Genomic DNA, 23,859 nt, shown 5'->3' with positions numbered 1-23,859 from the left:
GAAATTCAAATAACGGGGGCTGGAGCACGGGTAGGGTGTTTGCCTTGCACGCAGCCGACCCGGGTTCGATTCCCAGCATCCCATATGGTCCCCTGAGCACCGCCAGGGGTAATTCCTAAGTGAAGAGCCAGGAGTAACCCCTGTGCATTGCTGGGTGTGACCCAAAAAAAAAAAAAAAGAAATCCAAATAACAATACGAACTCACAAATAAATCTGCAGAGATGTCTCCCCACTCCGTGCCAGGCTGATTTCACTGGGGCGCCTCAGAGGCGGGTAGGCCAATCTTCAGGGGCTCATCGGAGCCCCTCACTCATGAGAATGAATCTGCTGAAAAACCCAGGTATGTGGGACCTGGGACTGAAAACTCTAGGCTTCAGGGCCGGAATGATAGTACAGCACGTAGGGTGTTTGCCTTGCACGAGGCCAACCCGGTTTCAATCTCTGGCATCCCATATGGTCCCCTGAGCACCGCCAGGGGTAATTCCTGAGTACAGAGCCAGGAGTAACCCCTGAGCATCGGCAGGTGTGAGTCAGGGAAGCAAAATAAATAAATAAAATATAAAGAAAATGCAAAAAAAGGAAAGAAAGAAAGAAAGAAAGAAAACTCCAGGCTTCATGGAGTCAGGGATGGACAACCTCCTCCCATCTCCACACCCTTTTGGTTTCCTCCCAGTCATGCCCACAAAATGCCTCTGGGTGCCATTTAAGAGCATTAACGATCATGATTCAGAGACTCACAAATGAATCTTGGAAGAGAGAAGCTCGCTGCAGAGATTCTGTCAGACCCCAATCATTTAAAATTTTAGAATCCCAAGAGCAGGTGGCCGGAAAAGCAGCAACGTAACATCTCATACTATTTATAACAAGCAATACAAAACAGTACAAAATAAATTATTCAGCATCTGCCTGTGGGACAGGCTTGAATAGTGGTGGGAAAATTTGAAATAATGGTAGTGGGAAGGTATAATGGTGGTGGGATTGGCGTTGAAATATTGAATGTAATCAATTATTGTGAACAACTTTATGAAAATGAAATTGAAAAATTAAGAAAATAATAATCAAAATGTAATCAAAAAAACCTCCAAAGCATCCTAATAAGAATGAAGAAGTCCACAGAAAGAGATATAATACTGAAAGCAACAAGATCAAAGAAAGAAGGTAGGGACTGGAGCGATAGCACAGCGGGTAGGGTGTTTGCCTTGCACACAGCTGACCCAGGTTTGATACCCAGCATACCATATGCTCCCCCCAGCACCACTGGGAGTAATTCCTGAGTGCATGAGCCAGAAGTAACCCCTGTGCATCACTGGGTGTGACCCAAAAAGCAAAAAAAAAAAAAAAGGAAGTTATAAACAAAGGAATGCCAAAGACAGTGGTAGGTTATAGTGAAAAGAACTCAATGAAATGAAAGCCTTACCAAGAAAACTTTACCTAGCTAGACTCTAATTCATAACTGAAGAATATGACTCTAGGGGCTGGAGCGATAGCACAGTGGGTAGGGCGTTTGCCTTGCACGTGGCCGACCCGGGTTTGATTCCCAGCATCCCATATGGTCCCCTGAGCACCGCACCGCCAGGGGTAATTCCTGAGTGCAGAGCCAGGAATAACCCTTGTGCATTGCCGGGTGTGACGCAAAAAGAAGAAAAAGAAAAAGGAATATGACTCTAATTCATAATTATATGAATATTTATATTGAATCATATATAAATATGACTAATTCACAACTCATAACTAGACTCTAATTCATAATTGAACAATACACAATTTCATAGAGAAATAACAAGTCAGGAACTTCATAACCTCAAAGCCATCTATATAAGAACCAAAGGGCTTCTTTAAGCCAAGATAGGTTCCCACCAACACACCAAACACCTGCGGAAATTGGACACCAAACTCCATGACAATTCATCAAAAAGATCATACGTCATGACCAAGTAAGATTCATCCCAAGGATACAAGGATGGCTTAAGATATGCAAGTCAATCAACATAATACATCTTATCAATAAAAGTAAAAATAAAAACATATGATGTTAAGAAGTGAAAACAGGAGCTGGAGCAATAGTACAGCGGGTAGGGCCTTTGCCTTGCACGCGGCCAAGCCAGGTTCTATTCCCAGCATCCCATATGGTCCTCTGAGCACTGCCAAGGCTGATTCCTGAGTGCAGAGCCAGGAGTAACCCCTGTGCATTGCCAGGTGTGACCCAAAAAAGCAAAAAATAAAATAAAATAAAATAAAATCAAGTGAAAACATTTCACAAGATCCAGGACCCATTCATAATAAAAACTCTCAACAAAATGGGAAATGACAGAACTTTGCTCAATATAATTAAAGTCATTTGCCACAAGCTCACGGCAAACATTATATTCAATGGGGAAAAATTAAACATCTTTAAGGTTAGACACAAGAGAAGGTTGCCCACTTTTGCCACTTCCATTCAATATGGTACTGGGAGGGAGTACTTGCTATAGCAATTAGGCAAGAAAAATACATCTCTTGATTTTTTTTTTTTGCTTTTTGGGTCACACCTGGTGATGAACAGGGGTTACTCCTGGCTCTACACTCAGGAATTACTCCTGGCGGTGTTCCGGGGACCATATGGGATGCTGGGAATCGAATCCAGGTCTGCCGCGTGCAAGGCAAACGTGCTGTGCTATATCTCCAGCCCCAACTTTTTTTTTTGGAGGGGTCATACCTGGTGATGCACAGGGGTTACTCCTGGCTCATACACTCAGGAATTACTTCTGGAAGTGCTTGGGGGACCATACGGGATGCTGGGAATCGAACCTGGGTTGGCCGAGTGCAAAAATGCCCTACCTGCTGTGCTATTGCTCCAGCCCCAGTCCCAACATTTTTTTTTGCTTTTTGGGTCACACCTGGTGATGCACAGGGGTTACTCCTGGTTCTACACTCAGGAATTACTCCTGGCGGTGCTCAGGGGACCATATGGGATGCTGGGATTCGAACCTGGGTCGGCCGCGTGCAAGGCAAACACCCTACCCGCTGTGCTATCGCTCCAGCCCCCAGTCCCAACTTTTAAATAAAAATATTTCCATCCTATTACTCTATTTTTCAAATCCATTTAATTCTAATTAATATAATTCATTATAACATGTTTCCCCAAAATAAAACTGAAAATGAGCCTGGAGAGATAGTACAATGGGTAAGGCACATGTTTTATACACTGCCAACCTGAGTTTCATCCCTGGCATCCCATATGGTTCCTCTTCCTAAGCGGAGAGCCAAGAGTGATTTCTAAGTCCTGAGCCAGGATAAGACCCCAAGCACAGCCAGGTGTGGCCCCAAAACAACAACAAAAAGCAAAGGATAAAAAGAGGCTGCTTGTCCAGTCAGTGTCTCAAACTTTCTTACCTAAGAACTAAGTTATTTCATGAAGAAAAAACAAGTTTTGATAAAATTTGTAACAGTGAAAAATGGGGGGCGGGCATTAATAAAAGTAATTTTCTTAAGTTTAATCCTCTTCAAATCATTGGCTACCAAAAGAAAAAGAAAAGAAAATGTGATCTGGGACTTGTGTGGTAGAACAGCGGGAAGGGTGTTTCTCAGTTCGATCCCTGGCATCCCATATGGTTCCCCAAGCACCGCCAAGACTAATTAATTCCTGAGTGCAGAGTCAGGAGTAACCCCCTGAGCATTGCCGGTTGTGACCCAAAGAGCAAAAAAAAAAAAAGGAAATGTGACCAAAAGATAAAGGACCAGTACAAAAAAAGACTCAGGCTAGGGCTAGGGTAAATAGTTCAGTGGCTTACCAAGCTCATGTGGGGCCCTGGGAAAGGGGAGGGAAGGGCAAGAGGACAAGAGGAAGAGAAAAGAGGACAAGGAGAAGGAAGTGAAAGCAACATCTTGTCTCTTCAGTATTTTTTTTCTTTTTGGTTCACACCCAGCGATGCACAGGGGTTACTCCTGGCTCTGTACTCAGGAAAATACCGCTCCCCCACCCCCCCACCCGAGTTAATTGGGATGCAGAGATCGAACCCCATCGGCCTGCTTGCAAGGCAAATGCCCTACCCTCTGTGCTATCTCTCCAGCCCCAAGGGAGTACTTTTTTAACTTAAAAATTGCATTTTTTAAGAACTAGAGAGATAACTCAAGGTGCTGAACATGTGGTTCCCTAACCTCAGGGCTAGAAACAACCCTAGCAGACCCTCCACCCAATTCCTGGTGTAGCTCAAAAGATAAATATGACAAGGGCAAGAGTAGACTAATGATATTCAGCATGCATGATCCTGCACCTTTGTACTGCAAATACTGGTAATTTCTACAAGTCTGTGGCTGCTAGGATGAGAAATGAAATACTACACAAGGTTTATAAACATCATAACAACTTACACGGAACAAAGCGGCCCAGAGTACACCAAATGTGTTGGGTGGAGAGAAGCGCCAACCCAGGCCTCCTTAAACGTCAAAATGGCCCAAACCCAACTAGATAGAGCAGTGCAGCAGAATAACAATTTACCAGGTGAGATCGTTTAGGTGAGAGCAAAGAAAGTTTATTTAGAGAATTTACTCATCAGGCTGGCATATTGGAGACTGACAGAGAGCTACCCAGCATATTCAGAAGCTTTTTATTGCAGGTTTCTGGGCTGCACAGAAAGATGTGTCTGTTTTTAGTTAATTGTGGAAGGTGAATGAGCAGGAAACAGATAGCCAATTCTGGAAAGGGAGTGAGTTGTATGAAAATAAAAAGTGTTCAGGGTCAAACATGTGAAGAGAAAGATGTAGATAAAACATTTTAAAGTCAATCCCGGGAAGAGAGGCTAGGCTGATTCTAGGAACTGAGTAACAACAGGGCCTCTATGGTCTCCTGGGCAGAGCTGATTATTTTAGCAGGGGCAGCACAGCTGATTGTGCTAGCAGGGATGGTCTCAGCCTGTGAAGAATTTAGATATGGGAATTGTGCTAGGCATCTCTTAAGGGGGCTTAAGCAAATCCATTTGTTCATCTTTCCATCTTTATTTTCCACGTCAAGAGTTTTAAGAGAGAAGGACAGGTAAGGCTTTTTTTTTTCTATTTTTTCTTTTTTTTTTTTTCTTTCTGGGTCACACCTCACACCGGGCAATGCTCAGGGGTTACCCCTGGCATTCAGGAATTACTCCTGGCAGTGCTCAAGAGACCATATGGGACGCTGGGAACCGAACCCAGGTCGGCCGCGTGCAAGGCAAACGCCCTACTCACTGTGCTATCGCTCCAGCCCCCGGATAAGGCTCTTTTTCATCAACAGAGTCAGATGTCCCCATCACCCATCCCTTCCCAGCTCCACACTTCTACCTAGACTTCCCTATCACTTCAGCCCAGCACCTACTCCCTGGTCTCCTGGCCCTTGGTCAGCGGACTGCTTCCAGCCTCATCACTCCACCTTCTTTCGAAGCTCCCGCGGAGCTTCCAGACTACAGGAGAGGAAAGCGGGAAAGCAGAAGTCTAGAACAATCACACAAGCACCACTGACTCCCTCGGGACAAACTCAAGCCAGCCCCCAAAGGTGGGAGGCACCGGCTGCAGTGGCTGGCCGTGCGCTGGCTGCGATCCGGGTCACAGCGAGCCCGTTCTCTCGGGACTCCCGCTGCAGCGAGGAAGTGCTGCGTTTCTTTTAAGATCGCCTAGCGGAGGGGGGGGGGGTGGAAAGGAGAACTTACCTAAGGCTTAAATGCAGAAAACCCAAACCCAGCTAGTCGGAAGTGACGTGCCAGCTGATACCCGCAGGTCCGCCACGTAATTGGCCGCAGCCTAGACAAGCCACCTTCTCCCTGGGGCCATCTAAAGACAGAACAAGCGTAACACCAATCCCGCAGCTGGCCCGTGCCCCGCCCCAGCGGGCTCGCACCCCACCCAGACCCCGGGACAGGAGCCCCGCCGCGGGAGTCCGGCCTGTGCCCTGCGGGCCCTGGGCGGCGGCGCTCAGCCTCGCGCATGCGCCGCCCGACCCCTCCAGCGGCTTCCCGGGATCACCTGGACGGCGGCGTGTGGGCCGCCTCGGAGCCGGCGCGTCCCCGCTCCCCGGCGCTTCCTCCGGTGCTCGCCGCCGCCCGCCCCCTCCTTCCACAGGCCCCGCCGGGCCCGCCCGCGCCGCCGCCGCCGCGTCGCCGGCTTCCCGGACTAGCGCTCGCGCCCCGCTTCCGCTTCCGGCGAGTATTGTGTGTCGCGCCGCGGCGGGGCGGGGGCAGGAGGAAGGAGGAGGCTGCGCCGCGGAGCCTCCGCGCCCCGCACTCCCGGACCGGAGCCGGGAAGGTAGGTGCCGTCCCGACCCCGCGCCCGGGCCCCGGGCCCCGCGCGGCCGCCCGGCTCCGCACGCCGCGGCCCCAGCGCCCCGCCGCCGCGTCACCGACCCCGGCACGCACCCGCCGCTGCCTCCGCCCGCCGCGGGGCCCGGGCGGACGTTTGCCGCCCCGGCGACGTCAGCGCGTCCGGCGTTGCTTGGCTACCCCGCCGTCCCCCCCCGCCCCCCGCCCCGTCCCGCCGCCGCTCGCCTGCCCGCCCGGGGGCAGCTGTGACGCCGTCACCGCGGGTCTCGGCTGCGTCACCGCGGCGGGCATCCCACCTCACGTCATCCCTCCGCCTCACCTGGACACGCGTCCCCTGTGCCGGGCACAGTGACTGCTCCCCTCACCTGCCAGCAGCCGGCCGAGAAGATGGAGACGGGGTGGGACTGAGTTGCGGACCGTGCTTAGGAGAAGGGGTCCCGAGATGGGACGCCCTCCCCCCACCCCCGGACAGTGGCAGCATCTACCTGAGTTCTTGAACTTGGTCCTCCTGCTGCGACACGAGGCGTAGCCGGGGGAAGTGACTAGGCGGCGGGGACGCCGCCTCGCTCTGGCTGCAGTTCCTTTGACGCATTTCTCTTCCATTCCACTTTTTTTTTTTTTTATGTCGTTCCTGGTTCTTAACTCTGCAAACTCCCCCGGGCTTAGAAAGCCAATTGATTTCTAGAAGATTAGGGAAGGTCAGAGTTAAAATAGGCAAATTTGGGGCCGGAAAGATACTACAACATACGTAGATAAAGGTCAACCCAGGTTCCTTTCCCTGCACCATATATGGTTCCCCAGGGAGGAAGCCCCGGGCACCTCCGGGTGTTGCCCAAAACCATCACCACTACCCTCAAAAAATTTTTTTTGGATTGCCATAGGTAAATCAGCTCATCAGACTCTTGGCTAAGGGTAGAAATTCAGATCCAAGGAACTTAGTTTCTTATGTGTCATTTTAGAACTAATGATGGCTAATCAAGCCAACAAATTGCATAGGCATGTCTCTCAGTACACAGACTTAGTAAATTTCTTTCCTTTGTTGGGTTCCTTGGTGGGAGGGGCGAAGGTTGGCAGTGGGGTTATGGGGATAGAAATCAGCTGTTTTATGGAGAAAAGTGATTCTTTAAGGATGGAATGGAGAATTAGCCTTCTGCTTTGTAAATTTCTTTGATGCATTTCTAATTCTTCTGAGAATTTAAGTGCAATTTTGATTGCCGCTTTTCTTTCTCTTAATTCACAATCACTCCCAGAACCTCTGAGTTAAAGGATGTCCAAGGAATTATCATAGATATTTTGAATGACTCCAGCCACTGCTGAGGGTGTAGACTTGTCAGCTCTCTTCAAGAAGTTACTGGCCTGGACTCCATCATAAATTTTTTAGACTAGCTGTCATGACTTTATCACTTTTTACCGTTCCAAAGGTACACAAATTAAAAACAGGATATTGGGGATTGTTTTATCCCCAGAAGAGGCTACATTGTCTCTAGTCTGATAAAAGGAAGGTACCTGTCAAACCTCCCTAAAAATAAAACATTGTAATCAGTGGTTTTCAGTACTTTCATTTCTGCCAGACCGGGCTGTGTCCATAGACCAGTTGCTGAAAACCGTTTATTTGAAAGAGTGAAAGAACAGGTGAAAAGAATCAAGTTTAGGCTCCAATGGACTTTTGGAGTACAGCTCTTCAAAATATACCTGATTTAAGAAGTCTTAATACATTTGGGTTTTTAAGACACTTTCCTAAGCTTCTTTATTAGAAAAATATACCAACTTAGTAGGCATACATGGGTCTAGAACTGTTAGTTATCAGATACAAATTGATAAACCTGGAACAGGAAATGTACACTGGGCTGTAGTTGAAGGAGCCGACATTTCCTAAACGAGATAGGAGAGGTTCAAAAGTAGAAGATGGGCTGGAGAAATAGGACAGCAGGTACGGTTCTTGTCTTGCATGCAGCGATCCCAGGTTCCGTCCTCAGCACCCGATACGGTCCCCCGAGCTCCACCAGGAGTGATTCTGAATACAGAGCAAGGAGTAAGCCCTGAACGCTGCCAGGTGTGGCCAACAAAAGAGAAGAGATTGACGGGTGTATGTCACTGACGGAAAAGGAAAAAAAAAAAAGATTAGATTGATGTGTGGGTGTCACCAGTTTTAGAGATGGAGGAAACAAAAGAGGTGGTAGTGGTGGAAGAGAAGATGTGACTACCAAGCTGGGACTAAATCTGACGTTAGGATTTGACAAGTAATAAATGTCAAACCAGGAATCGAAAAACTTAAACCTCAAGCTAACATTTTTCTTTTCTCTGCCCTCTTCCCATCCCCAAGTTAAATAATGGCAGAGACAAGTCTGTTAGAGGCTGGGGCCTCTGCAGCCTCCACAGCCGCGGCTCTGGAGAACTTACAGGTGGAGGCGAGTTGCTCCGTGTGCCTGGAGTATCTGAAGGAGCCTGTCATCATTGAGTGTGGGCACAACTTCTGCAAAGCTTGCATCACCCGCTGGTGGGAGGACCTAGAGAGGGACTTCCCTTGTCCAGTCTGTCGAAAGACATCCCGCTACCGCAGTCTCCGGCCCAATCGACAACTAGGCAGTATGGTAGAAATTGCCAAGCAGCTGCAGGCTGTAAAGCGGAAGATCCGGGATGAGAGCCTCTGCCCCCAGCACCACGAGGCCCTCAGCCTCTTTTGCTATGAGGACCAGGAGGCTGTATGTTTGATATGTGCAATTTCCCACACCCACCGGGCCCACACCGTCGTGCCACTGGATGATGCCACACAGGAGTACAAGGTGGGGAACCAGACACATGCCGTCAACCTGGGGCTAGAGGGAGGAGCACAGAGGAGAGGGCTCCCTGGGTAAAGGATCGGAAACTCCTGAGGGCAAGACAGGAGCCCCCTCAGGGCTCTCAGCTCAGCGGGTAATTGTATCTCTGACCAAGTGAACCTCAAAGCCTGAAGGAGAGCGATGTGAGCGGTACCTCTAAGTTTCTGTCTTAATTTTTCTAACACCTTTGAGTATGTGTCATCTTGAAATCATTACTGAACGAATCATTATTGAATGCAAACATGAACTAAGTTAAGCCTGGGAACAACTGAAGTGGTCTGATTTCTTCACTCTCGTCTTGCTCAAAATACCCCTTATTTTCCCATTGTTATGGGACTAGGTAACATCACCTTACATAATTGATCCCCTACAGATTAAACTGAACCGTTCTGTAGCTTACAGCTTCCCTAGGTAATGGATAACATGGCACCTGGTTTAGTACTGCAGGGACATCTAGTAAATGTTCGAGAAATTGGGTAAAGGTTTTAACATCGTTAGCATTTTATCAAGTACTTTGCTTAATTATATTAACAGAGTCTTAGAGGCAAGATCTAATATAGTATTGTAATTCAAAGTGTAATTATATTTGTGGGTGGTTATAGTTGGAGGGAGTTAAGGATATTGGTACAGTGGCCACCTTGACGGTTGCGTGACTAGGAAGATAGATAGGGTTGGGAAGAACACTGAGTTAACGACAGCTGGACATATATGGGATTGAAAAAAAGTTTGGTGAGCAAAAAAGGTGATGTATCAGCTGTTGGCAGTAAGAGGGGTCTGTAGGAAGTTGGTGATCCAGATGACAGGCAAGGAAGAGAGTTGGATCAAGCGGTAATGAATGAAAGCAATTTTTTTAAAATAAAAGGATAACGCTTTTATTAAACCTCAAATGCCACCTCTCCCACTTCTCATCCCTCAGGAAAAACTGCAGAAGTGCCTAGAGCCCCTGGAGCAGAAGCTGCAGGAGATCAACCACTGCAAATCCTCAGAGGAGAAGAAACCTGCGGAACTCAAGGTAAAGTCTTAACAAGGAACTAAAATTGACCTCACATGGGACTGGAGCGATAGCATAGCAGGTAGGGCATCTGCCTTGCACGTGGCCGACCCGGGTTCGATTACTCCTGAGTAACTGAGTAACTTCAGTTACTCCTGAGTGCATGAGCCAGGAGTAACCCCTGTGCATTGCTGGGTGTGACCCAAAAAGAAAAAGAATTCCGTATTCTCAGAAGTGATAAGTAAATGATAAGTGATGAGTAGAAAGGAAAAAGAAACCGACCAAGAGTTCCCAGAAGAACTGTCCAGTAATATTTGAAACACATTCGCTTAGTATGCGAGATGATGTTGGTTCAGTCAAAGAATATTCCTTTTCTCTCTACCTGTAGGGTGTGATCCTGTCCGTCCTTGTGGCAAGATAAAAGCTACTCTCTATGCAGCTTTTCTTAACCCTTCAGAAATTCTTTCTTTTCTTGGGCTGGAGTGATAGCACAGTGGGTAGGGCGTTTGCCTTGCACGCAGCCGACCCAGGTTCAAATCCCAGCATCCCATATGGTCCCCTGAGCACCGCCAGGGGTGATTCCTGAGTGCATGAGCCAGGAGTGACCCCTGTGCATCACAGGTGTGACCCAAAAAGCAAAAAAAAGAAAGAAATTCTTTCTTTTCTTACAACTTTTCTATCTCTTTTGATAGGGTAAACTTAAGTATTATTAACCCCAGTTCACACAGCAGGAAAGGCAACTTGGGTAAGTGTCTTATCCGAGAGCATGCATGCAGTATGTGGCCCAGTCAGGAATAAGAGTTCTTCAGGAGTCAAGTTTCCAGTATAGGCCAAATTCTATATTTGACACTGGGGGTCAGTGATGAGCAAAGATACAGTCCCTGTCCTCTGAACTTACAGTCAGAGACTGTAATAATTTAGTCTGTTTAGTCCCAAAGTAAATAGTTGCAAGTTCATAAGAAGATGACATAGAAATTTGACCTTATTGAAGAAGAAATGAAGAAATAATTTTTAAGCTGCTATTTAGGGATCACTGCTATATAGCCTCCGGGTGGAGTGGGCTCGGGCCACTCCCCCACTCAGAGGGCCGCTTCCCCTCTCGGGGCGGCCCGTGTCATGGGCAGACGGAGGAAACAAGGGCCAAGCCAGTTGATGCTCAGTTGCCATTTATTCCACTCTCCCCACGCGGCTGTCCCAGTCTCACTAAGCTCCCCATTCTAGTCTACACCGCCCTCATTCCCATCTCCTGTCTCTCCCGCTCATCTCTCTGCGCTGCATCTCGCAGCCTGGGCGCTCTCCACGCGCCTCCTCCTGTATTCTTCTTCTACACTCTTCTCCCTCTGTCCTCCTTGCTAGTCTCCAGGCTCCATCCTGTTGCCCTGGTCTCTCCCTCCACTCCTATTCTCTTCTCTTTCTCCGCCTCTCCCGCACTGGGGGTGGACACCACACCCAGGCCAGTAGCAAAATCAACATAAGAAAGCCCTTCCTTTGCTCAGGGCAAAATACCTCTTAAAGGTGTTTTTTCTCCTTTTCTTAGACCAATCACTTAATTAACATCTTGGGCTGGAGCTATAGCACAGCCGGTAGGGCGTTCACCTTGCACGCAGCCTACCTGGGTTTGATTCCCAGCATCCCATATGGTCCCCTGAGCACCGCCAGGGGTAATTCCTGAGTGCAGAGCCAGGAGTAACCCCTGTGCATTGCCAGGTGTGACCCAAAAAGAAAAAAAAAATCTTAATTCTACTTCTTCTTTAGTTATTTTGTAACTAAGTTATTTTGTAACACTTAAGAGAAACACTGAGCTTGTAGGCGGGCTCTCTGGGAACATCTCTCCACAGACTCAGGCTACTGTGCTCAGGCCGGATTAATCATTCCTAACCCTCACAGGGTCCGAATCTAGTTATTACTTTTTGGATCGTGGCAGCATTTTTCCATGACCATGCTCTTAACTTCTGTCACTGTCATCTCGTTGCTCATCGATTTGTTCGCGCGGGCACCAGTAACGTCTCCATTGTGAGACTTGTTACTGTTTTTGGCGTATCGAATACGCCACGGGGAGCTTGCCAGGCTCTGCCATGCTCTTAACTTATACTTAAGTATTATGGCACTTTGGGCAGGCCCATTTCGATGCCAGGGTAGCACATAGCTCACAGGTTGCCCTGGATTCACCCAGTCCCTCGTATTGGTTTGTCCTTTCCACCAGAAATTAAAAGCAGATTTGAAAACGTTAGAGACACTAATTCTGTCTTGGTTTGTTTGGGCAAAACAAACCCCTTGAGATAGACCTGTGGGGTAGCCTGCGTGACCCCCAGCACCACCGAGACCAAAGGCCCGAGCAGCGACACCTCCTCAAGCCTTTCACTGAGCTGCCTACCAGTTGCCCACGAATCGACAGTCAGGCATAGGGGCCTCCTAAGCACACTTAGGGAACCAAAAAGACATTAAAATATGGGGGGGGAAATTTTTTTTCTTTTTGGGTCACACCCAGCGATGCACAGGGGTTTCTCCTGGCTCTGCATTCAGGAATTACTCCAGGCGGTGCTCGGGGGACCAGATGGGATGCTGGGAATCAAACCCAAGTTCAGCCACGTGCAAGGCAAATGCTCTACCCGCTGTGCTATCACTCCAGCCCCATAAAAAATTTTTTTGAGAATCAAAGTAGTTTCATTTTACTAAATGGTAGGTTGATCCTGGAGTGCAAGGGACCGTGTCATGGCAAGGGTCAGACCTGGGCCTCCCTCATACAAGGCATGCACACTATCCCTTTTAACTTATCTTCCTGGTTCATAATACTAATTTTCTTAATAATGACAACATTTCAACAGGAAGCTTAGCCTTTGTACATTTTTTGAATGCAAGCATTTTTTTAATTTAAATTTTTATTGCAAAAGTAAAACTTTTTTTAGCTCTTTAAGATGAATACTGAGAAAGTTAAAATATGTGAGAACATGGATTTTACATATGTGCTTTCAGAGTCGTAGCTCAATTTAGGGCACATGATTCACAGGGGTGAGGCTCTGGATTCTGGCCCTAGGACCACCAGTATAAAAAGGCGGGAAGGGGCTGGAGTACAGCGTGTAGGGCATTTGCCTTGCATGAGGCCGACCTGGGTTCGATTCCCAGCATCCCATATGGTCCCCTGAGCACCGCCAAGAGTAATTCCTTAGTGCAGAGCCAGGAGCAACCCCTGTGCATCGCCGGGTGTGATCCAAAAAGCAAAAAAAAAAAAAAAAAAGGCGGGGAGGGCAGAGGGCGTGGACCACTCCTGGAATGGCTGTCTTCAGGGGGCTGCTTCTGGCAGTGCTCAGGGTTGCATTGCTGAGGGTTCAGCTAGGTTCCACAGTGTGTAAAACAAGCAACCTAATCCCTGTTTTAAACTCTGGCCCACCTTAAAAAAAAAAATTTTTTTTTAATCTGTGAAAATAAATCTAATTCTGCCATCAGCTTTCCTCTTCCTGTTGACCACCACCTTAAGAACGGAGAAATAGGCTAGAGAGAAAGTATAGCGGGTAGGGAGCTTGCCTTGTTCCCTAGGTTCCTTCCCCGTTATCATGGTGCCCCAAGCACCGCCAGAAGTAATTACTGAGTGCAGAGCCAGGAGTTAGCCCTGAGCACAGCCAGGTGTGTCCCAAACACAAACAAAAAGGATGGAGAAGTAAGTGAAGAATTTTAAAGCTGGGCCAGAGAAGTAACTCAAAGGGCTGAGTGCATCCTTTAGCCTGCCTTGGTCAGGGCTCATCCCTAGCACTGCCTGACCCACTGGGGATGGCGTCAAAAAACTAAAAGAAATAATATATATATATATATGTATATATATATATATTTTTTTTTTTTTAAGCTTTCTAATGCTTGATAGAACTGTCAAAAAAAAAAAATTTGTTTTTTTCTGTTTGGGTCACACCTGGCGATACACAGGGGTTACTCCTGGCTCTGCACTCAGGAATTACCCCTGGCGGTGCTTGGGGGACCATATGGGATGCTGGGAATCGAACCTGGGTCGGCCGCGTGCAAGGCAAACGCCCTACCTGCTGTGCTATCACTCCAGCCACAAACTGTGGTGTTTTTTAAAATGTGAATTATCAGGCCCAGAGATAATTGTGGTCCCCCTGGATACCTCCAATGGCACAGAGCCAGCACCTAAGTATCACTAAGTATGACTCAAACCACCCCCAAATCAAAAAAGTAAATTATCATTTCCATGGTCTGTGAAACTGCCACCATTCCTTTTATGACCATTTGAGTTACTCCTCATCCCTGCCTCCAGAATCAGACATAGTGCTCCTTTTAAAAGTAAGTCATTTGTAATTAACCTTGCCGAAATGAAACTTCTGACCTATCTGTATGATTTATGAAAAGAGACTGGGAAAGGCCAGTGAGACTATACAGTGGTTAAGGTGCTTGCCTTGCATGCAGCCAACCCAGGGTCAATCCTCGGCACCACTATAGTCCCCTGATGGCTCCAGGGTGATCCCTGAGCACAAAGCCAGGATTAAGTAAGCCCCAAGCACTGGCAATTGTGGCCCAAAAAATAAATAACTCAGGAGAGACTAGGAAAGCAGGGTTTGGGGAGACTGCTCAGAGAGCTAGAGCGAGTGCTTTGCTCAGGAACACCAGGCTCACTCCCTGGCAGCAGAGGGTCCCCTCTGCACTACTGAATGTGGACCCCCAAAATGAATTGAAACAAAGAGATTAGCATGCCCAACTATAATAAAATATCAGAGGAATTTATAATAAAATGATAGATATTTGGGTATGACCAACATGAAAGACATGAAGTGATAAATAACTTTTGCCGTAGCTTTTTTTTTGGGGGGGGGGTCACACCTGGCTCTGCACTCAGGAATTACTCCTGGAGGTACTCGGGGGACCATATGGGATGCTGGGGATCAAACCTGGGTGGGCCACATGCAAGGCAAACATCCTATCCGCTCTAGCCCCAACTTTTGCTATAGCTTTAAAAGTGTCCTGCCCTGTATACCCGTGGCCTGCCCTATGTAGCCTGACCTTCTCCCACTCTGGCCTTTGACAGTCTCCCCTCCCAGCCATGGTGCTGAATGTGGGTGATAGGGAGTAGGTGGGGAGTGGGGGTCTCTCCCCCCGTCTATTCCACCACCACCACCACCAACAACAACAACCCACTACCCGTTTTTTTCTAAATTACTCTCCCAACCCGTGGTCTCATCTGGAGCCAAAACTACTACATAGCTGAGTCCTCCATCTTCTTAGGTTGCTAGCATCTGAATAAACCACTTTTTCCCAGCAGTAAAAAAAGAGAGAGAGACTTGTAATGAATTTTAGTTAGCCATTCCTAAAATACTCAAATACTGGGCCAGGGATGTGGCTCGGCAGTAGAGAGCACTTATATGTCTGAAGCCCTTGGTCCAATTCCTGGCATAATACATAGACGTGCATACAGGTGTTACTGAAACGAGCAGTGTGAGTCTAGGGCCAGAGTGATAGTACAGTGGGGAGGGCATTTGCCTTACACACAGCCAGTCCGGGTTCAATTCCTGGCATCCCATATAGCACCCCCCAGCACCACCAGGAGTGATTCCTGAGTGCAGAACAAGGAATAACCACTGAGCATTGCCAGGTGTGATCCAAAAAGCCAAACAAAGAGAAAGAGAAGGGACTATGCAATTTAGGAAGGAAAGACCTCTTGCCTCCTGTTGACCACACTGACAAATCCTGAATCCTACCCATACATCATCCCTAAACATATGCACACACATAGAAGGAAGATCACTATTTTGCTTAGAATGGTAAGAGAATGTCGTTCCAGTGTGTGCCTGAAAAGGCAGCAGTGTAATGGTAAGTAGTAAACACTCTAGAAACAGTCAGTGCGCCTTTATTAGACACCAGATTGAAATCTAGATGTACCTAGTTTCGAAGGTCCCCTAGGCTTTGCAGCTCCACTGTTGGCCTCTAGCCCTTCCTTCCAGCTTTGTCCACTCCAAAGTCACTCCTCATTTTGTTTCCCTTGTGGATTGATTCCTCCCCATCAAACTCAGGACACTGAGAATCCTTTGGAGAGATGACTTCATGTTGCAGTGCAGTACAAGAAGGGAAATACCTCAGAAAGTGCTATGACTGGTACTTGAAATTCCTGAAAATCTGGAATTTTAGGGGTTTAAGTTGTATACTAGCTGATATAATAATGTTGCAGATTTTAAGCAGTTGGGCCAATGGCTCAGTTCAAATGACTGGAGCATTTACTTGCATCGTAGGAGGCTTGGGTTCAGTCCTCAGCACCATGTAACAGACCCCTGAGCACTGTGGGTATAGCCCAAAAACTGAAAACAATTTTTAAGCATTGTCCTAATAAACTTACAGAACCTGTTTTCAGGTTGGAAACTGTCAACTCTCTGAAATTGTTTTATTTTTTTTTAAATAATTTATTTTTTAATTAGTCACAGTGAGGGTACAGTTACAGATTCACACCTTTTCATGCTTGTTTTTCCCTCATGCAGTGTTCAAGAACCCTCTGAAATTGTTTTGTAAATTAAGCCCTGAAATCTACATTTCTCTTTTGTGTGATGAGTTGCTAAAGTGATGCTGACGCTTTCTAGTTAGCCTAAATTTTTATCAGGTAGATATGTCTTGTATGCAAAAGATAACTATTCATATCCCTGACTTTCCCATATTTATATTTTCCTTTTCTTGCATTAGGTAAAACTTCAAAGTTGGCAATAATAGAGATCTCTGACAGAGATGTCTTTTTTTTTTCTTTTTGGGTCATACCCGGCGATGCACAGAGGTTACTCCTGCCTTTGCACTCAGGAATTACTCCTGGCACTGCTCGGGGGACCATATGGGATGCTGGGAACCGAACCCGGGTCGGCCTCGTGCAAGGCAAACTCCCTACCCACTGTGCTATTGCTCCAGCCCCAAGAGATGTCTTTTTTGTTTGGGGGGAGTTTTGTTTTTGGAGTCACACCTGGCAGTGGTTGCTCTGCTCGGGAGATACTCCTGGTAGTGTTCAGAGTACCATGAAGGACTCTTGCTTCAAAGCAGATCAAACCCTTGCTTCCTGCCATGCTGCTGGGTTCGCTACAAATCAAACCTTAGTTTTCTGCCATGCTGCAGACCAAACCCTTGCTTCCAGACAGCCCGTTGAGCTGTCTCTGGTCCTAGATGCCATTAAAAATCTTACAAAGTTTTTATTCAGATTTTACTGATTTACCATTGTTTGCAATAATGTATGTTTATAAGCCTTCATACATGTATATGTTTTATAAGTCTTACCACACCCACCACCAAAATTCAACTATCTTCCCACTATCAAAATGACTCTACTTTCTCCTCTCACCCCCGCCCCCACTTTCCGGCTGTTTTCAGAACCTGAAAGTTGTTGTTGTGGTTTTCACTAGTTTATTTGCTGTAGTTATTTAGGTTCTTCATTGTTCACATGAGTGAAAGGATCAAGTAATTGTCTTTTACTTCCTGACCTTTCTTAGAGGGAGATTAGAGGGAATTAGATCACACTGGGAGGTAATCTGGGGCCATGCCTGCGCTCTGCCCAGGAGTGACCCCTGACACTGCTCAGAGGACCAGATGTGGTGCTGGAAATTCAGATTCAGTTCAGAACCCCTATACTGTCTGGCCCGTCACTTCCTGATTTTCTTTTTGGTTTGGAAGCTGCTCCTGTCTCTGTGCACAGGTTCATTCTGGCGGTACCAGGAATCAAACCCAGTTCTTAGAGCTATCTCCCTATTGAAGAAATAGTAATAAATAAATATATATATGTGTGTGTGTGTGATGTATATATTACATATATGCATATGTAAAGATAGTTGGGGTTTGTTTTTGTTTTAAATAAAGCTAGGGATTTCTCAGAGTTGGTAGAGGCCCAGGTTGTATTAACAGCACGGTATGGTCCCCTAGGAATAATCGCCAAACACCACTCCAGGAAACAAAAACAATTATTAACATATATATGCTAATACTTAATATATAGTTTGTATGCAATATATTAACATGTCGTGTGTGTGTGTGTGTGTGTGTGTGTGTGTGTGTGTGTACACACATGCACGTGCATGTGTGGGCGCGCACACACACACACACACACACACACACACTATGGTCTTTGCTTCCAGGTCTTCAGTGGGATTGAGCCATCCTTTATTTTGGGGGCCTTGGGGACCACAACCAGCTGTGCTCAAGACTCACTCCTGGCTCCACTCAAGATCACTCCCCTGCCAGGGCTTGGTGGGTCATATGCAGTGCTAGGGAGTAGACCCAGGTCGGCCACATGCACCGCCACAGCACCTTACCTGATGTACTGTCTCCCTGGCCCTGAAGCCAGTCTTTATTAAGGAAAATTCCAATGCAGAGAGAAACCTGAGTGTCTCGTTATTTCATTTGGCAAGGAAAGTATTCATTCACATACACAGTGCTTATAGAAACATTGAGTTGGGGCCAAAGAGCTAGTACAGTGGGTATGGCACTTGCTTTGCCAGGTGAATCTCCGGGAGTTAGCCCCTGAACACTACCAGGTCTGGCACAAAAACAAGTCACTTAAGTTCTGCGAACCCTAAAGCCCTCCCTCTCTTTTCAGAGGCTAGTGGAGAGTCGCCGGCAGCAAATCTTAAAGGAATTTGAGGAGCTTCATAGGCGGCTGGATGAAGAGCAGCAGGTACTGCTTTCACGGCTGGAGGAAGAGGAACAAGATATTCTACAGCGCCTCCGAGAAAATGCTGCTCACCTAGGAGATAAACGCCGCAACCTGGCCCACTTGGCTGCAGAGGTGGAGGGCAAGTGCTTACAGTCAGGCTTCGAGATGCTTAAGGTTCGACCTTTGCCCCTGCCTAGCCCCTCAGGTCGAGTGCAGTGTAGCTTTGCACTGGCCCTTTTGTCAGCCTGGGATGTTCCCTCTTCTGCTCAGCTCCTCTAATTCTAGTTTCCTTGTCCAGATATGCTCAAATGGCCTTTCTCACAGAAAGATTTTTCCCATTCCCTTCCAATTACCAATTATTTTTGTGTTTTTATGTCTTGTCAACAATTATGTGCTTAATTTGTACCAAAGGAAAAAAATCACTCGTTTGAAAGGAGAGATTTAGTCTGAATCAGTATAAAAAAAAGAGAAAAAAATAACTATGCATTAAAATTGTATAAATGCAGTTACCATTACTTTGAATCCTGGAACTTGATATACCTAAGTGCTTTCAAAAAATAGAAACATACTTTGAAGGACATTTGAAATAATGTATAAATATATTGCTTTTGGTATGTAAATAACACCTCTAACCTGTTTGAAATTATTTGTTTTCTTCAATGAATGGTGTTAGCAAGGCTGTAGGGAAGATACTTCTCAGAGACCGGAGTGTCAACATTTGACTGAGAGGCTGTACCTTTGTACCTTTATCTGCATGTTGTGTATTGCTTGGTATTGATTCTTATGTCCTTTCATGTATGTGTGTTCTGCCTTCCATATTAAACTGGGAAATCCTTGGGGGACAGAGATTTGTCTTCTTTGTCTTCTGGACCCCAAGTATTCACAAAATCAGGATTGGCACACGGTACTTAGTGACCAGTACCAGGTGGGGGGTACTGAGCCCAAACAGGAAGGTGTGATTGGTTCCTATGCCACCAGTCTGGAGCTATGTGTACAGATCCCCGAGAGGCCAAGTGTGTGGTGGGTACTTGGGGGACAGAGGAAAGAGCAGACACAATCCCTGTCCCTCTCCGTGAGCTCCCAGTGCCCTTGATGAGCAAAGACAAGCACACAGGAACCATTTGGAAGTGATCCCTGTTTCCCAGCTTCCGGTGGCCAGAGGTGAAAGCGGGAATTAAGTTGAGAAAGATACATGAGCCCTCAGGAGCTCTTCTTGCATTGTGATCTTCAGGTTGCCCATACCTAGTTGACAACTTTGGGGAGAGGGAACTTTTTGCCTTTAGGACCCTCAAATACCAGGACCAATATTGCTTTCTTTTCTCCTTCCCTCTAGGATGTCAAAAGTACCCTGGAAAAGTAAGTGATTCTTATATCTCTTTGAGTTAGGTCTTAGCTTAGGCGCATCTTTGTAGTAAGGAGCTTGGGAATTTGGGGAGCTGGGGGATGGATAGAGATGGGGAAATATTACATTTCTGGGAAAAATTTGGAGAAGGGTCTTTTCATCCATAAAGTTGGAGAGCAAATCATGTCGAGTTAGGGATTCATTATCCTTTCTCTTTGAACATCAGGATTCCCTTGGTAAGGAAGACGATACCAAGATAATATAGAACCAGAGTCTAACTGTGCCTGTGGGTGAACAAACAGCCTGGAAGGGATTGGGAAAGAGGGTAGGGTGGTCGTCCATCTGTGTGTGATTCAACAGTGCCCCCAGACCGAGACATTCTTTTTTAAAACTTTGGTTTGGGGGCATACCTGCCTGTATGCTTTGAGCTGTATCTCCCCATCCCCCAAAATAGAGCCATTCTTTGGGGGGAAGGGGGGGAGGCTGGGGGTTGGGGGAGAAGGGCATTCCCAGAGGCATTCTGGGGCTATTCCCAGCCCAATACTTCAGGGTCATTTCTAGCAGTGCTCAGGTACCGGTCAATGCCAGGGACCAGACCTTGCCTCATCGTGCCCTCTGCCTTTAGAGCTAGTTCTCTGGCTCAGCCATTCTTGAATAAGAGTCTATCCAGGGTACCATCTAGTTCTCCAAAGACTGACGAAAGGAAGCAGTAAGCAAATAAAATACTTAGGGAGAAAATGGGAGGGTGGAAAGTTTGTGCTTGTCCCATAGAGATGACAATATCTGAATCCTAACCCAGCCTCGGCATCCCTTGACCCCGCCCTTTTCTTCCCCTATCTCCTTACGCTCCTAGATGTGAGAAGGTGAAGACCATGGAGGTGACTTCAGTATCCATAGAGTTGGAAAAGAACTTCAGCAATTTCCCCCGACAGTACTTTGCCCTAAGGAAAATCCTTAAACAGCTAATTGGTGAGTTGTTCCCAAAGGCAACTAATAGAGAATTGGCCGTGAGAAGCAAGTCTGTAGCTTCTGCTTCATCTGGGCTTCCCACTACCCCCTGGGCCACTCTCCGTGCCCGTCCCATACGCACTCCCTTACCTGGCTCTCACTCCCGCTCGGAGGCACGAAACTGAGAAGCCGTAGGGCTCATCTCTCCTTAGGTCTACACTTTCCTAAATGGATAACCGAAGAGGTTGTAAATTTGTTTAAAGTAGCCCTCTCTTAGGAGGGAAACGTTTAATCATAAACCAGGACGGAACCCGGAAAGTTGGTGCATGATCAGCTTATCATGCCATAATGCTATCTTGCTCTGTCTCCTTCTTAATGTTTTCCATTCTCTTTGGCCCTTAGACTACCTGGCACTTCCCTACACAGTGAGAAGATAGATAATGATGTCAGAGGGGGATAGAAAGAAGACCAGGCAGGAGCCTAAACTGTCAGCCCTTGCATCTGTGGTCTTAGCGCCAGGGTGAGAAGTGAAGCCATGATTCCGACCCCTTGACTAGGTGACTAGGCACGGGGAAAGTTAGCCAAACCACTGTGCTTTGGGGACGCCCGTGGGGTCAGGCTCTGTAAAGGCAAAAGTGGGAGCGAGCGAGGCAGGAGTGTTTAGCTATTCCCATCCTCATCTAGCTCCCCACTCTGGCTTCTCCCGCCAGCGGATGTGACCCTCGACCCCGAGACTGCGCATCCTAACCTAGTCCTGTCAGAAGATCGTAAAAGCGTCAAGTTCGTGGAGACACGGCTTCGGGATCTCCCGGACACACCTCGGCGTTTCACCTTCTACCCTTGCGTCCTGGCGACTGAGGGTTTCACCTCCGGTCGACATTACTGGGAGGTGGAGGTGGGCGACAAGACCCACTGGGCAGTGGGGGTGTGCCGGGACTCCGTGAGCCGCAAGGGCGAGCTGACTCCGCTTCCTGAGACTGGCTACTGGCGGGTGCGGCTGTGGAACGGGGACAAGTACGCGGCCACCACCACGCCTTTCACCCCTTTGCACGTCAAGGTGAAACCCAAGCGGGTGGGCATATTCCTAGACTACGAGGCCGGCACACTGTCTTTTTATAACGTCACAGACCGCTCTCACATCTACACCTTCACTGATACCTTCACTGAGAAACTTTGGCCCCTCTTCTACCCAGGCATCCGGGCTGGTCGGAAGAATGCTGCACCACTCACCATCAGGCCCCCCACAGATTGGGAATGACAGGTAGGGATTTGGGGATCACTTGGGCGAGGCAGGGTCAAGAGCTGGGGGCCTTCCTTCCTGGAACCTGCTGGAACGTCTTCATAGCTGCCTGGTTCCAGTCTCGAACCATCCAGAAGAAACGCCTGGGTTTCTAGAATGGTTGGTGATGAGCAGTAGGCTGGTTGAGGTGTAGTTGTATCTCCCTCCTGCGAAGAGTGGCAAGCCGGGCCCCGGGGAGTTGTCTCCTGGTGTCCATCAGGTTTTCTGTTACACAGAAAGGGCTTGCGAAGGAGAGCTCTTACCGAAGCAAAACATCCAGGAGGATGTGACCTGCGCACACCAGAGGAGGAAGCAAACCCCTGTACATCCTATTACAGGGTTCTTTGACTCAGAATAGTCTTGTTGGTTGAAGATTCAATCTGTGTACCTCTAGACTGAAAAAAGGCATGGCAGCTGCTCTTAAGGGTCTAACCATTGAGTTTTCTGAGGTCAGAGATCGGGCATTACGGTCAGAAGGAAAATCAGGGACGGAGGGAAGACTAGAGGACCAGATCCCTGGAGAGGGGAAGAGAGTTTCTGTGGTTGCCAGTGTGAGCGGGAGCAGCCGAGGTAAGGAAGTGGGCAGAAGTGGGCTAGGGACAGGAGAGCCCCGGGCCCTGCCGCCACCTGCCGCACACTGGCTTGTCCAACCTGTCTCCTTACAGTTGACTGAGAGAAGCCGGTCACCTTGGGTTCCCTCCAGGGTCAAGGTGCCTGACATCCTGCAAGACAGTCTGCCCTTCAGCCATTTTCCCAGGGGAACTTGGAAAGAAGAGAGTCAGGTATTAGAGGAAAGAAAAAAGTTTCTATCTAAAACCCTAGCCTTAAAGACTGTTAGTAAGTATCTACTCCAAAATTGCCAGCCTTGTTACTTGGCTAGGTACCCAAGCCAGAAGGGAGAAGGAAAATAGTCTTCCTTACCCCTCGGACAGGATAGAGAAAGGGAGTTTGCAGGGAAGGGCCAGACAGACAACTTCCTTTTTCCTGATTGCATCTGGCCAGAAACTAGCCTTCCTAAGAGCCAGTCTTTTGCCTGTTTGTTGCTACTCGACACCTTTTTCCATTCCCCCATCAGAGAATGTAAATCATCTTAATGCTAGGCCAAAATAAATAACCTGTAGGGTACTTAACTTTGTCAAAAAAGGTAAAGCAATGCATGCCAAACCAAACTAAACTGACTTGGATTATCTGCTACTTGGGTAATCGGGATCCACAGAAGACTGGGACAAGACTGCAGTTTATTGAGGGCATTTTGTTCCTCTGCCACCTCAACAGGACTTTGTCCAGACTCTCCTCTTACCTTTGTGCCTTGACTGTGGTTCTTTGTGGCAAGATGCTTTGGTTGGTAAACATAATATGGAACAAAGGATCCACTGAAGTGATTTCTGTGTTGTGTGATAATTTGACAAATGTTGATGAGATGCAAAAATCACGTGTTAAAAATTCGTGTTCCAGCCCAGAGGAATAGCTCAGTGACTTAGAATGCCCACCTTGCGAGTATTGGGGAATGAACTCAACCCCAGAACCATTACATGCACCAAGGGCAATCCTGGCAACTCTGCCGTCCAATCCTCACAGGCAGATGTGTGTGAGCGCCACAGCAAAG

The 23,859-nt window shown here is 47.4% G+C and overlaps 2 protein-coding genes across 4 annotated transcripts in view; one reads left to right on the top strand and one right to left on the bottom strand.

Moving 5' to 3' along the window:
- Positions 1–6,104, bottom strand: part of TRIM26 (tripartite motif containing 26) — a 62,519-nt gene extending 56,415 nt beyond the window's left edge. Inside the window, exons 1-2 of one of the 3 annotated variants that reach the window (XM_055129252.1) lie at positions 5,968–6,104; positions 5,655–5,775 (exon numbers count right to left, since the gene is read on the bottom strand). The gene's annotated coding sequence lies outside the window, so the exon portion shown is untranslated. The remainder of the gene's footprint in view (positions 1–5,654; positions 5,776–5,967) is intronic. The other 2 variants (XM_055129253.1, XM_055129256.1) reach the window with 2 other exon arrangements.
- Positions 6,105–6,127: 23 nt separating this feature from the next.
- On the top strand, positions 6,128–23,635 carry TRIM39 (tripartite motif containing 39). The gene is made up of 7 exons (XM_055129257.1): positions 6,128–6,246; positions 8,584–9,043; positions 9,996–10,091; positions 18,628–18,858; positions 20,018–20,040; positions 20,880–20,995; positions 21,685–23,635. The coding sequence occupies exons 2-7, from the start codon at positions 8,591–8,593 to the stop codon at positions 22,230–22,232; spliced, it is 1,467 nt and encodes a 488-aa protein (XP_054985232.1). The 5' UTR covers positions 6,128–6,246; positions 8,584–8,590; the 3' UTR covers positions 22,233–23,635.
- The last annotated feature ends 224 nt before the right edge of the window (positions 23,636–23,859 follow it).

This window comes from Sorex araneus, chromosome 2 (assembly GCF_027595985.1).
Source record: "Sorex araneus isolate mSorAra2 chromosome 2, mSorAra2.pri, whole genome shotgun sequence".
Classification (NCBI taxonomy): Eukaryota; Metazoa; Chordata; class Mammalia; order Eulipotyphla; family Soricidae; genus Sorex; species Sorex araneus.
Note: the sequence above shows the minus strand (reverse complement) of the source record. Positions and strands in the feature narration are given on the sequence as shown.